This window comes from Pomacea canaliculata, linkage group LG3 (assembly GCF_003073045.1).
Source record: "Pomacea canaliculata isolate SZHN2017 linkage group LG3, ASM307304v1, whole genome shotgun sequence".
Classification (NCBI taxonomy): domain Eukaryota; kingdom Metazoa; phylum Mollusca; class Gastropoda; order Architaenioglossa; family Ampullariidae; genus Pomacea; species Pomacea canaliculata.
The window spans coordinates 17935783-17950397 of record NC_037592.1 but is presented as its reverse complement, the minus strand read 5'-3'; the positions used below and the strand labels follow the sequence as shown (position 1 = coordinate 17950397).

The 14615-nt window shown below is 39.4% G+C and overlaps 2 protein-coding genes across 4 annotated transcripts in view; both read left to right on the top strand.

Annotated features, from left to right (window-relative positions):
* The first annotated feature begins 66 nt into the window (after positions 1 to 66).
* On the top strand, positions 67 to 7945 carry LOC112559808. 3 transcript variants are annotated; one of them, XM_025231231.1, is made up of 8 exons: positions 67 to 286; positions 2379 to 2554; positions 3322 to 3511; positions 4415 to 4591; positions 4891 to 4998; positions 5380 to 5499; positions 5810 to 5875; positions 6345 to 7945. In XM_025231231.1, the coding sequence occupies exons 1-8, from the start codon at positions 211 to 213 to the stop codon at positions 6704 to 6706; spliced, it is 1275 nt and encodes a 424-aa protein (XP_025087016.1). In that variant the 5' UTR covers positions 67 to 210; the 3' UTR covers positions 6707 to 7945. The 3 variants fall into 3 exon arrangements, with proteins under 3 accessions (XP_025087016.1, XP_025087015.1, XP_025087017.1); XM_025231230.1 differs by having other exon boundaries at positions 4412 to 4591; XM_025231232.1 differs by having other exon boundaries at positions 4412 to 4591; positions 6391 to 6529.
* Positions 7946 to 10461: 2516 nt separating this feature from the next.
* LOC112559360 (apoptosis inhibitor 5-like) overlaps positions 10462 to 14615 on the top strand; it is a 10839-nt gene continuing 6685 nt past the window's right edge. The window contains exons 1-4 of the mRNA XM_025230534.1: positions 10462 to 10617; positions 11395 to 11556; positions 13145 to 13310; positions 13730 to 13890. Of these exons, the coding sequence (XP_025086319.1) occupies positions 10549 to 10617; positions 11395 to 11556; positions 13145 to 13310; positions 13730 to 13890 (558 nt within the window). The 5' untranslated portion in view covers positions 10462 to 10548. The remainder of the gene's footprint in view (positions 10618 to 11394; positions 11557 to 13144; positions 13311 to 13729; positions 13891 to 14615) is intronic.

Sequence of the window (14615 nt, the reverse complement as noted above, 5' to 3'; positions counted from 1 at the left end):
GTCCTAGTTACAAATAGCCACGGGTTACATGACCCGGCTCCCAATTAACATCCGCTTTATCGAGAAAATAGTCCGCTTGGCATAAGCTGCACAAGAAAAGTGAGGCGTGTGGTTCATAAAAAGGAAATCCCCACGTACTGTATTATAGTTCACTGCTACAACATCGTTTGTTTATTCTAGTGGATCACACAGGAGCACAAGTAGTGCAAAATGCCAGGAATCCTTTCGTCTCTATTAAAAGGTCTTTGGATGCGATTCGCTGTCTTATACCTTGTGTCAGCTTGTGGTAAGTTGATAATAGATGTAGTCATCACTCTACTTTCTGCCCTTTACATCTTATAAAGCGTATTGAGCTCGCCCCGTGTGGGGAAAGACACTGTAAATCCTGTTATTATGTCTGCATTTTGTCGAACGCCGAACATTTCCTATATGTAGTAACTGATTTTTTGTTATATATCAAAGTTCACAGTGACTTTGTAGCTCTGAACTCCCAGCTGTACAACTTTTCCTAAACATCTTAATTCATGGAAAGATGCAACACCACTGAATTTTTCATGAGCTTGCCCATATGGTTGAGATATAGTACTATAGGAGTTAACATTATTATTTGTGAACCTAGCAATGACAGCGTTTCCTACAAACAGTATTCTTTTGACCCTGTAATGTATGGCATTCATATATCACGAATGAGTTCACAAGACACACTGAGCTGTTAGCTGCAGAGCGATGATGTTCATGGTTGCGGTCAGACGTACGTGTCGTCTCAGTCGATGACACGATATTATAGTGATGATGAGGCTATTGTGAAGATATAAATTCGACAGTCTACAGTCTGACAAAGTGATACTTTCTTGTTTCAAAAAGTCTTTAAAAAGTCAACTTGTTATCACTAGACGTTCATAAAAATTTGTACTAATACAGTCTTGTCAATTGTCCAGACGAGAACAGCGAACAAGTAGCTGCATTAACCTCCAAGAACTTCCACAATTTTCATAACCCCATCCTTCACTCTCTTCTTTATCTCTTCTAACCGAGGATGAACCAGCAGGGGTGTCGCTAAAGAAGACGATAATGACGAATGAAGAAAAGAATCTGATAACGGACAGAAGACAAAAGAAAGTGTGGTAAAGATTCAAATTAGTTTGCGATAACAAAAGTTTACGTCACTGGCAAACAAACTCCCCTCGCCAGTGATTGTAGAAGCGCATTGTTGCTGAGCTACGGATGTAGATGTATATCAAAGTGCCTCTTAACCCTCAAGGCCTTGGAGAAAGGGATGCAGGATAGCTTCCGGTGGAAGGTCCTTTGCTTTTGTTTCTGGTCACGTCAATTTAGGCGTTGGGAAATTTGTAGTTTTTGTTTTCAAGTTTCTTGAAGAGCGCGATCGTTACCACGACTCGAACCCTGCCTGACGACAACCACTCATCTTGCTGTATATAGTCGTGTATCATTTAATGAGATGATTCGTTTTGAGAAATGTGGGGGATTTCGTCGAAGTTTATCATCATTATCAAATATTATGTACTGTACATAGTTGTATTTATACTTTTATATGACTGGCAGTGCAGTGAGTTGTTACATTAACAGCAGCACAAACGTCAATACCTCGTTGTACTAGGACGATAGGAACTCTTTCTCTTCATCATAATCTAACAGGACCACCGTCACTAACAGGAACTGTTCATCTCTATTAATAAGACCACTTTCACTAGGCGACATGAATTGTCCATTATAATCTTTGGGACCACTGTCAATATGTGACAGAAATAGTTCATTATAATTTTGTGGTGACTGGATTTATTCAGCTCCATCATAATCTTCTGGGACTCATCATTGTACATTAGCTATACTTCCTTTCTCTCTCTTATATATATATATGCATTCATTACATTGTGATTACTCAGATTAGATATGAGTGTGTGTTGGGAGGGGGGGGGGCTGAATGGTAGAAATGATACGAATGTATACCCATTTCTTATGCCTGTTCATGTTCTTTATTTATGATGATGTAACAATGTTTCACCTCACTTTGAACGGGTCGCTGACCCATCAAACAATTCAGTTTAGTTCTTATATTCAAGCACGCCCACACACACTCTAAATCGCAAACAGTGATTTTTTCGAAAGAAATTACATTATCTCACAGAGTTACATAATGTGCTCAATTTTAAAATAGTTGGCATAAACGTGTGGTTCACTGTGATGCTAATATTCCAACAAGAGTAATTTACGTACTTCAAAAGGGCGAAAAGTTATCTCTTAATTAAGCGCAACTCTCCCCCCCCCCCTCCCATCTCTCTTTCTCTCTCTGGCGGAGAAAGGGTATTTCGCTTTATTGTTATGGGAAAAGGATTATCCATTTTGGTTTGCCTGTGTAGATATCAAAAAGAACTCCTTTAACATCAGTGCGAACTGGCTGTACTTATCTTGCTCGTGTGGCGGTCAACCGACCACAGATCGCTGGCATCAGTTGCTGTCCGTGGCGCTGTCCGTGTCCTATGACAACCGAGAAGAAAGGCTGGTGTCTCTACAAACTGCCAGGAGTGCACAGCAGGTGAACAGAAGCAGTCTCCAAAATAATAATCTTCTCTTCCTGAACTTATGTTTTGCGTAATGTTGCTGACAAGTATTCATGTGTAGTTAAAGCCGTGCAGATAAATCTTCAAATGACCATTTTAATGTAGCTTTTCAAAATATCAAAAATAAGTTAATCAGTTGTTAATGAAAGCATACTTTAGGTCAGGGGTGGGGAACGTCCGGCCTGCGGACCGTATAAGGCAGACGAAATCTTTTGGGGGTGGGGCTGGGTGGGACTCGAAAGTCAGTAAACTTAGGAGCTTTTTTCATAGCAATATATATTTATATTAAGTGAATCATAACAATAGCGTACATTTTTATAGGCAAGAATGGTACTGGAAAAACAGTTCCAACCATCACTTTAGGGGAAAGCTATATCAATGTTTGACCAAATGTAGTCTTTTGACTGGCTTCTTGATGTGTCTAGTACGATATCGTCTCCATTTGGGGTGGAAGCAGTCGATGTTTTCTTCTGGCATTTTAGGTTATATGGTTGTTTAGTCATTACATCAGTGCATCAGGGATGTTCTTGTTTACTTGTTTGTTGATACATCAGTGTTTGTGTGCTTGGAGATATTTGGTTTGTGTTTTCTCTGTCGTTGATAATGTCTCGTTTCTGTTGCTGGGAAATTTGGGAAGGCATGAGAAACAAACACAATCACAGAAAACAGCGTTAGAATAGAAAAGCATATTAAATAGATGATTTTCTGCTCTATGAAACTTGAAGCTTTCTGTGGTTTTCAGGAAGCTAGCAATTGGACAGTGCAGGTCACGAACAGTGAATTCAGTGGCACAGCAGTCACCGCACAACTTGATGTCATCATTGACCTCGCGTCCAAAACGGGACTGATGGAGTTCCGGTGCAACTTTGTAGCCATTGACCCTTACCACAAGCATCAGTACCAAATAAAATCCTGGACGTTTGAAGCTCCAGGTAAGGTAGTATTTAGTTTGTTCATCATCGTGTTGATCCCCATATTGAGCTCAGCGTGCCTTTGTTCTGCACCTAACGTGTCAGGATATTAAATTTCTATTGTTAACTGTTGTGGCGTATCCTTATACCCCTCGATGTCAGATGTCAGAAGCTATGTCGCTGACTTAGAGAGTATGACTAAGACCACAGAGATACCAACCAGTATTGTGGTGTAGCAAAGATGTGGTTGTATTTTTACAGTCGTGGTTCCCTTCATACCTCGGTTTTGGAGGGTTAGATTTACATAAAAGTCTTATACTGACTGACCAATCAACACTAACAGGTGAGCGGGGCTTGACTGGTTTGCGTGAACGTTTAAGTGCCCTTCAATTTTGGAGTGCGAACGATCTCTGTAGTTACCTCTATGTTTGAACAAATAAACTGGAATGCATTTGAAGACCTCTTACCATGCGCTTCATCGGCCTACATGGCGAGCACTGGGCTTTACATCTTATGTTATGCTTCTTCTAGCCTCAGTGTTTCGCACCTGGTATAGATATAGGCTGAATATAACTGCTTCCCATACCAAAAACTGGCTATAAATTTTATATTGTGAACTGGTCAGTGAGGACTGTATGTCTGTTTATGTCTATATAAAGATGCATGTTTCCCTCTTGATTTTTGATCCATTGTCTTTCAGTCTGTCCTTCCTGTTTGCAAGTCATTTGTCGAATCGGAAGTTAACGGATTCCGGGCTCTCGCACAGGGATAATAAACTTTGTTTGATTCTTCTTTTCGAAATTATTTCGTTCTGCTAAAGTTTGTATACCTTCTGCATTTGTGTTGAGCAGTAAAAGGCTCATACATAAAAGGAAACGATGGATCTGTAATGTAGTGACAGCAGTCTTCTCTGTGTCTCAGCAGGCTCAAAGACTGCGGTAACGGTCCAAAGTTTTGTAACTAAGGCGTCAGTCGGCGACTCTACAACAGCTCCACCATCAACAGCAATCACATCAGCAGCCATCAGAACGCCATTTAATCCCACAATATTAACCAGACTACGCTCGGAAAAGACTACTGCCTATCAGGAAACCTCTACTGGTGTGTAACGTGAACACACACACACACTGAAATTTATGATTAATCTTAGTGGCAGGCAGTGCTCAGATACCCTCTTTATTTTTAACTCCAGCTAAATTGTAATATAATGATTCAAACGGGACAATGCTCATAAACGGAAAGAAAAATACATTCCATGAAACCCTAAAGAACAAGTAATTATCTCCAATACACATTTCCAGTTTTCTCTGGTACTCGTTTTACGGTCTTGCTATGCTGGACCATCTAATCATATATATATATATGTAGCAATTCTCTAAAGATGTTCATTCTTGTGATAGCAAAGGCAACTTCGCTGACAAGGTCGACAAATGAAGCGACCTCAACAACCGAGAAATCCACTTCAAGGGAAACGAAAAGGTCTAGCACTGGTGTCCAAGCCTCTGAAGGTGACAAAGACAGTTTAAAACCTACTTTCAGATCAGGCAGTGCATGAAAATAATAGCATTAACGTAGCCCGATGCAGAAATAAGTTTAGATGATTTTACTTTGTCGACTTAAACCCTACCATCGTCAGTGTTAGCGACCCACCAAGAATATTTAAGATGGCACCAGTAGTGGAGGATTCGGGGTTTTTTTTGTGAAAACATGATTAGCATAATTTTATTGTAACATGCTATACTAGTAACAAAGTAAGGTACTAGTTTCAAGAAATGCATTTTTACTTTAAATAACTTATACTATTTTACATATTGTTATTTATTAATTTTGTTGTGTTGTTGTTTAGGTCTATACACGCGCACAGGTCTTAAAAAAATGTTCTTTTCCAGAACAAACTGGTGCCAGCGAAGCGCTGAATGGAGTAAACAACTATATCAGCCTGACCGTTGGTTTTGCAGTTCTTGCCGCTCTTGCAATCGTCATCTTAGTGTCTGTTGTTTGGCTGATAGGTAGGCATTGTTTTACCTGTCGCTTCGTCTAATCTTTGTATGTGTAGAACGTTTTCGAAGAGAACACAATAACGTTTGGATCCATTATAAATTTTTGCTGAAGGTGATGATTAGTGTGATGTTTGTGGTTATTGGTAGCAATGGAAGACATGGTAACATAGTGGTGGAAAGTGGCTGTAGAAGACGCCAAAGAATGTCCGAGAGCGGACTTGGTTCACTGGCGGCGTTCACTTTTGAGAACAAGATCCGGCGTTGAGAAATATCACACGGGAAACAGAGATAACAAGTCTGGTGTTTTTCTGTCCTGCAGTTAGATGGCGCACAAAGCCTGTGGCAGACCCTCCTTTACCACAGCCGCACAGACCATCTCTGACAAGTGAGCATAAACCACTGCAATCTACGTCAGTAGCACATATGTGATTGTGCCTAGGGTTCCAGTCTACTTATTAGGGAACATACAGCTAAGGAAATTCAGGACCCCACTCCCTCCTCTCTCTCTCCTTATCTATCCATCTATCTGTGTGTGTGTGTTGATGTAGTCACATGCCAAAGATCTAAGCAGTGTATCTTGTTGTCAATCCTTAGGATGATTTCTAACAGGCAAGTTCTGTAAATGCCGTAATAAAATGACAAGTCCTTTAAGTTCAGATTACAATGACAAGTGGATGATTACATGTTTAATGACGATGATGGAGAAAAGTGGAAGTTCTTTAATACATTTAATACACGGTAGTAGTATTAGTACTGTATATAAAAACAAAATAACGACTAGCTCGGGCGACGAGATTTTAAGGATGATTTTCATGACTTATTCGTTATTTTTTTTTTAATTTGTTAATATGTAGGAACACTTTCACAAGAGCTGTTCAACAAGATCAACGATTTTTTCAGCGGCACGCTAACGCCGTCCATGTTAGATGCGTTCAAGAGGAGGGACAGTCACGTGTATGAAACTCCTTATGATGTTCCAAATGATGAGGAATTCGAACACACACACGGCACGCTGAACGCGGAGAACAGTTCAATCAAGGATGCTAGATGTGTCAGCGAGTGTGTGGAAGACTGTGATGAAACACTCCATACAGTTTCGTCTGAACGCCCCTCGGCGGACGCTGCCTTATACTTAACGCCTGTTTCAGGGGACAAGAGACAAGACGACTTAAGTGCAAATGTTCCTTCATCATATATCACTCCTTCTCCAGAATAGCGGCCTGTACATGATCAAACGTCAAATATTTCTAACATCATCAAAACTGTACACTTGCTTTGAAAGCAAAAGTTTATTGTCAATTTATTATTATTCTTGCTTTGTTTTCCTCACACGGAGGCAAGTATATTGCGCTTTACAGAGAGGAGGTGGTGGGGAATGAGGCTGTGTGGTTAATACAAGTTCATGGTGTGATAGAGATGGATATCACAATCAAGCAGGATATAGGGAATGTGTATATACATGCAGCTAACAACGCCAGGAACATGACGGAACACAGATAGGAGTAAGGTGGGGAAAGGCACAGCAATGGTAGACCTATTACAATGGGTGTTTCCGAAAGAGAGGTTTTTAAGTCAAGACCGGAAATCCTGTAGCATCTCGATGGAGGGACAGAGGATTTCAGGATAGGTCACCTTACTTACCATATATATTTCTATTTCTGTTCTTCCTATTCTCCCCTGCCTTCTACCCCCTTCCAATAAAACACAACTTTCTACAAAACTGTTTCCACATACACGAAAATAGACGAGATTCAAACTGATCCCCCTCTTTACGAGATTCTAAGCAGTTTTATTTTGCCTTTACAATCCCTTTAAGTTGTTTAATATAATCAGCATACTGTGATATATGCGATGGACGCGCTCCTGCACGTATAGGGAAGTGCTATCAAACTTGTATTTTTTATTCTTATAACTTGTACATATGCAGTGGCGGACTCTGTCGGGCATTTGGGGAATGCCCGGTGGGCCGGTGGGCCTATTTTGTTCCATAGAATAATATTATAGGCCTATTTTAGTGAGAAGGGCCGCTCTGTAAATAATGCCCGGGCCGCTTTAAAGCTCCAGTCCGCCCCTATGCTAATGGTCTACATATGCTAATGGTCTCACGAGCCTGAACTTGTGACACTAAAACTGTATGCTTCTCCAAACGACTATTCAGAACAGACTGTACACTTCGACGATCTTCAGAGGAGGTGTACGTGGTCAAGCATGTCAGACAGACTAGACCACAAAGGTTTGCTCCCAGAGGCTGCCGCGCACCTTATTACGAAGAGACCCATCATCTCGAAAATTGTTGAAAAAGCTTGTAAGCGTGTGTCACGTCCATTCAGGATAAAACATCTTGTATATAAGGATTTTAAAAATCTGAATTTCCGCACAGTCCATTGCAGTGTTGAAATGTTTCAATAAAAGATTTCATAAAATCTATATTTCAATAAAATCAATATCCACAAAATTGCCAAATGCGTAACAGCTAGTTCAAAGTCCTAAAGATCGTTGCACAGCTAATTTTCAGTTTCACTCTCTGCACAGTACGAAATATACTTTGAGCTTTTTCTATACATATCTTATTTCTACTATACGACCCTTGGAATACTCTATTGATTCTTTCTTTCGTCATTCCTTATTTTATTGTATGTCACTTTTTTCCTTTTCTTTTGACACTCCTTATTCTTTGAAACCACGTGCGTGAGTGTCAATGCAATAAATAGTGAATCTTATGGACACGCTGAACGACGAATGTCAGACAACCAACAGAACCAATATCCTAACAGAAAACAGCACACACCACACTGAGAAAAGGGCAGCCAACATTCTGGTAAAAAAAGAACAGCTTCCTTGATATTCAAAGGGAGCTGAAGCTTAAAGCCCAAATAAGACTGGAACAGATCCAATGGCCATGGACCTCCATCCAGAAGCTGAAAAAGGCAGTCAAGAAGCTGAAAAACAGAAAGTCACTAGGAAAAGATGAAATGATCAAGAACCTGGGTACCTCGCCAAACAGAAACTTCTGGACATCTATAATCAGTCCTGGGCAACCGGAGAGTTTTCCTCTGCATGGAAGGAAGCGATCCCGGATCCCATCCTGAAAAAAAGGAAAAGACAGGCACAGCAAGAGTAGCTACAGTCATCCTCCTGAGCTCCTGGCAAAAGACCATGGGAAAACTGTTAACACTAGGTTGCAGCACCACCTAGAGAAAGACAATCTTATTAATTCATTACAAACGAAAAAAGAACCAAGGGCCAAATTGAACCTAGTGGAATGTCCGAATGTGATATAGACACATTCGCTGGAAACATCAAAGAGGTGCTAGTGTCAACAGCCCAGGAGGTTCTAGGGGACATAGAAATAAGAAACAGGCATGGGTCACGAATGACATCCTAGAATAGATCTCTGTGACCAAAGGACGGCCTTGAAGACAGAAAAGAAAAGCAAACACGAAGCAGCTACCAAATACAAAGAAGTGAACTGTGGAATCAAGAAAGGATGAAGGCAGCTATGGAGAACTGGATCGAGCGCCAGTGCAGAACATAAGGGATCGAATGGCATGAGGTGATAGCAAAAATAGGCTGTACTCAACTGATGGATTGAGTACAACTTCCAGCGGAAGACCGACGCCAACATCCTCCCAAACAACCAGGCTACAGACAGTGGACCTTCGGACATACTAGTCGTACGGAAAGAGGTCAAAAGAGACGTACACATTCTAAAGGGAAGAATGTCGCCAGGCGTTGATAATGTACCAGCTAAGCTGCTCAAGCAGGGTGGGGAAGAAACTACAAAGGCCTTCACTGTCCTGTACCAAAGAGTCTGGGAACGCAAGGAATGGACAAAGATTGGACGCAATTACTAATCATATCCCTCCCAAAAGAAAAGAAACAGAACGCCATAACTACAGAAACATAAGCCTTATCAGCCACGTATGCAAAGTCATGCTGAAGGTCTTACAGTATCGCATTAGCACCACCACAGAGGAGCTGCTAGCAGAAAAACAGACTGGATTCAGACCATGTAGAAGCACAGTTGAGCAGATCTTCATAGAGAAGCTGTTCTTCTTTGGTCATGTGACCCGGCACGACACCCTGTCGAAGACTATCCACCAATGCACCTTGGAGTGTAGCCGACGCCGCGGTGGCCAGAGAAAGAACTGACTTACGAACGTCAGAGACTGGACTGGTCATCCTGTACAGGACCTGCTGACTACAATAGGAAAGAGTGGGGGGGGGGTCTGTCAGCTGCCACGTCTACCCATATGATCCCCTCAACGACAGGAGCCGGTCAAGGGACGATTCACTGGCTGATTCTCGCTCACCCTTTTCGTCGTCTTTATTGATCGCCGACAACCTCACAGGTCATTTCTCTAGAGCCCTCCATGCTGATGACATGACAGTCTGGACATATCACATGAGCAGTCTACAGAATGCAGGTAGCATAAACAGCATCTCAAGCTGGGCAGATAAATAACAGTGTCTATCAACAGAACCAGAACAGAAACCATGCACGTATTTCTCCTTTCCCAGCCAATAGAAAAGCAACCTGAAGATGGAAACCCCCATCAGTAGGATATCCTAACTTACCTTGAAGCAGAGCTTGACTGACAACTCACCCTGTCGCCACAGCACCTTCCCGCCATGGAGAACAATGTTGTGAAAAAGATGGCATTGTGAAAAACCTGGCAGGAACCCACTGGGGTCACAAATAGAATCCTGGGGCAACTGCACTCCTGCATCATGTTCTTCATCTTTTTCTTCCATTTTTTTTTTTTCTAACGATTATTGTTAGCTGACATATTTTTTTATTAAATATGAATTGATTTAGATGTAAATTCAAGGTACGAGTCTGTGTGATATAACTAGATGTAATGAAATCATTTATATTAAAAGTTTTCCAAGCAAGTTATTACGCTCCACCCACTTTCTAACGATACGGATGTAAAGCAAGGGACACAACTGTACAATAAAAGCGGAAGTTGCTCTCGACTGTGAAGTCCATAAGACAAGGCGCGCATATCAAGGGAAAGCCAACTCCTGTGTGCTAGGTTAAAATAAAGACCAACAATGGCAACAGTAGAACATCTTTACAAAGCGTTTGGTGTACTTGCAGATGCAAAAGAGAAGGCAGGAGAGGTGAGACGACAATATTTACACTTATTCCAACCTTATTTTTTTTAAATTGTCTAATCTCACGATTTCAAAGAACTGGTGTTAGCCTTAGTGATAAAATGTTGGGAAAACTGAAGATGCTTGTTCTGTTTTAGAATATTTCGAAACTTCTTTTTAATCATCATTTAAGCAAACTTGATAAAGTTCATAACTGGCTAAACACTCATTGTTTTAGGTATCATACCTGTTGATTATGAGCTTATAATTATCAGTATTGACAACAACCCCTTTGGAAGTCTGTAACCTAAAGCAAACGTGCTATTCTACGTGTTCATTCAGGTTTTTCAAACTTTTCTTAATGAAGAACAATTGCTTAGTTGTTTTTTCTTGTTTCAGTTATCACTTTTGCTATATTTTAGTTCCTATGAGTAAAGTCTTTACTGAAAAAATATCTGAGAGATGGGGGAGGATGCTATGTCGTTTATGCATGGCAATATTTTTCATATTATTGCACTTCTCGTATCGACAGACAGTATGATCAATATATTTTTGGATGTAACATTTTTAAGACTATGAGAGCATAATGGGCAATTATGTTTTAAAGAAGCAAGCACATAGTATAGGCATGATAAATCAATACAGAATCATTGGACAAAAAGTATTTTCAGTACCCAGGGTTAGGCAAAGCAGATTTTTAAAAAAAGTTATTTTGCTTTTATTGGGGCATGTACACAAGTAGCAAATTAAAGATTGATTGTATTCATTAACCTGAACAGTCCTGCTATGTTTGATGTTTTGCAGCATGAAGCAGAATATCGTCTCTTTATGGAGGCAGTTAAAGGAAGTCAAGGGGAGAAACGTCTGGCATCACAGTTTTTGACCCGTTTCTTTAAACATTTCCCTGGCCTTGCTCGGGATGCAATCAATGCCATGTTTGACCTGTGTGAAGACAATGACATAAATGTGAGAATGTGTATTTTTCTTTTGGCTTTTGCAGGTTCTTTTTTGTTTTATACTCCCTTATTATAATTTCTCAATATTGCAAAAAAAAAAAAAAAGACCCAAAAATTCAGTCAGCATTCTTTGTTGTCCTCAGTATGATCTTATAAGACTGCCTTAAAAAAGACACTTTATCTGATTTTGTGTGCACCTTTTTATGCACTTTTATAGGGAGACATCATGTTTCTGTACAGTGGTCCCTCGTTTATCGCGGGAGATGCATTCCAGAACCACCCGCGATAACCGAAAATCCACGAAATAAAAACTGTATATTTATTTATGTATTTATACACTATATTAAGGCTTTATAAACCCTCTCCCATACTTTTATGCTACATAAACCTTTCCCATTTCCGTAATAGCCATTCCCACACTGTTCTCCGCATGCATTATACCTTTATAGTAAATAATAGAACAAATACATGATATGTACTGTAAAGTAATACAGTACCTGTATTAGGATGAATGCAATCGTGTGATTTTACGATTGTGAGTAATCATGTAGCATTTCCTGCAAGCCATGCTGGTTCTCGTTTCAGAGTAAATACATTCACTATTTACTGTAATTCATATTAATTTATTATTTATATTTTTTATTGTTAGAATTAATATTAATAATATATTTTATACATTTTGGGCTTTTTTTCCTCTGAAAATTCATAAAATATTTTTTTTTTCCACTGATCAAATTTCACAGAAAATCCGCGAAGAAGCATAGATCCACAAATCATTTTTCCCATTAATTTCTTATAAAAACCCGCGAAAGTGAAGTGTGAAGTGGCAAGGGATTACTGTACTTCATGTATTGAATTGTTAAATTGAATTATTGAACAGGACCATGAACCCACATTAAAAAAATTATGTACAGAGGTTATTCTTGTCTTCAGCATTTGAATCCTCAAAAATTTTGCTGATTGGGCATATAGCCTGAGAATCAGCGTGACCATACACCCTGAGTGTCAAACCTACAGCCCGTGGGCCACATCTAGCCCACTCATTTTAACTCGTGACAACATAATTTCACATTTAATGTCATGATTCTGGCAAAACTGCCATGTTCTGGCTCGAGAGATTTTATATCATGTCCAGTTCAGCCCTCCTGCAAGAAAAGGTTGGGTATCACTGCCATATGCCTTTACAAATATTCTTTTTCTGTAATTAGTATTTTGGTCGTTTTCTGTGTATATCAATTATGCATATACATGAAAAGGCAGTGAAAATGTGTTTGTTTAATGGGTTCCTCATTTTTTTCATTTTATGTTTCTCCTTTTTTCCAGTTAAGGGGACCCAGGAGACTGTTTTTAAATTCTAGAATAACCACTGACGTGACTTCTTGAAGACCATATTTAAAATGTTTACTTGTATTTGAAACATCACTATTTCCAAGGATTTTTTAGGAACATTTTTCAAGATGAGAGCTAGCGTCAAAGCATGCTGTAAGGTCTGTTTGCCTTGCTTAAGAATTTCCTCAAGTTGAAATGAATTTTTTTAAATTTTCTACTATTTGAAAACAAGAATTCATTGTTATAATATTGATTTTCACCTTGTTTAGATACGAAAACAAGCCATAAAGGACCTGCCATCCCTTTGCCGAGTGAGTCCAGAACACACTGTTCAGATTGCAGAGGCACTGACTCAGCTGCTGACATGCGAAGATGCCACCGAGCTGGGAATAGTTCAGTCTGCTCTTGTAACCCTCTTTTCCATCAGTGCCAGAGGTACACACCTTGTTATGCTAACATTTTTATATTGTACAAATATAGATGTATTGTCTCTAACAAAGTTCAATAATATGTGATTAACAAGAGTTACTTAAATTTACAGTTTGGAAGTGGATAGCCAGGTGGTTGGATCAATGTCATTCAAATGCATGTACACTAACTTGTTTGATCCCCTGTGACACAGCATTTTAGCTATATTAAATCTAGCTATGGAATAGACAGCTGACTAGGTAGTAGAAGGTATGGCAGCAAAAACTAGCCCCATTATAAGTGAGGGCTTTAAAATCTCATTCCCCTATGACTGTGAAAGGTCATTAGACTTGAGTGGGGGTTATTTGGAACACACAATAAACGAATTTTAATCGGTATGATCTGTTTCACAGAGAAATGACATGAGCAGGTCTTTTTTATGGCAGGCGTTTTGGAAGGAATTTTTCAGCAGATTTTGGCTGAGCATGAGGAAGAAGACCCTGTTCGTGAGAAAGCTCTCAAATTCCTTGTACAGAAGCTGAAAACACTCCCAGATGATGCTCTTGATAAGGACTGTGACGATTTTGTCATTGCTGACTGTAAAAAGGTATGTACTTGAGGCACTCAATAGAAAATATACAGTTACATGAATGAGAATCTATTTTTTTTCTGTTTAAATAGATAAAAGCTAGCTACAAGTGGTTCAGCCATTTTTTCTTTGAGCTAGCTTTTAATTGTCCATCAATCTTTAACCCTTTCACTTTGTTCATTATTAATATGAATAATAGATGGTCTATTCATATAGCTAAGAATCATGTTTAAATGGGAGAGTGTGCTTAGTACATGGGACAATAGACTCACGGTGTATGAGCAATAATCAAGGAAATGAAGTATAAGCAAAATTCTAAAGACCTTTTGATTCCTCTATCCTGCAAATGCTTCTGTAGATGACTCTAAATTTCCTTGGTGTCTTTGGGCCTTTACTATGTAAGTTCTAGATGTGAAAATGACACATTTGGTAAGTTTAGTGACAAACCACATAATGAACACTGTGGGTAGAGTTGCATGCTCAGCTGATTTGTTCTGGGTAGCACAGCCTTTACAGGATTTCTGTTGTTGATGTAGAATGCTATAAAATGATATATTTTACAATATTTTCCTAAGTTCTAAATGGACTTTTAAAAAACTCTCTCACTCAAGAAAAAGAGTCTACTGGTTTCACCACAGATAATTTTTTTTCAAACAGTTTACAGTAAAGTGTTTTCTGTCAGTGAAAAAAAAAATGGGAAGATGTAACATATGGATTTAATTCTTTTTATACAGTTTACATCC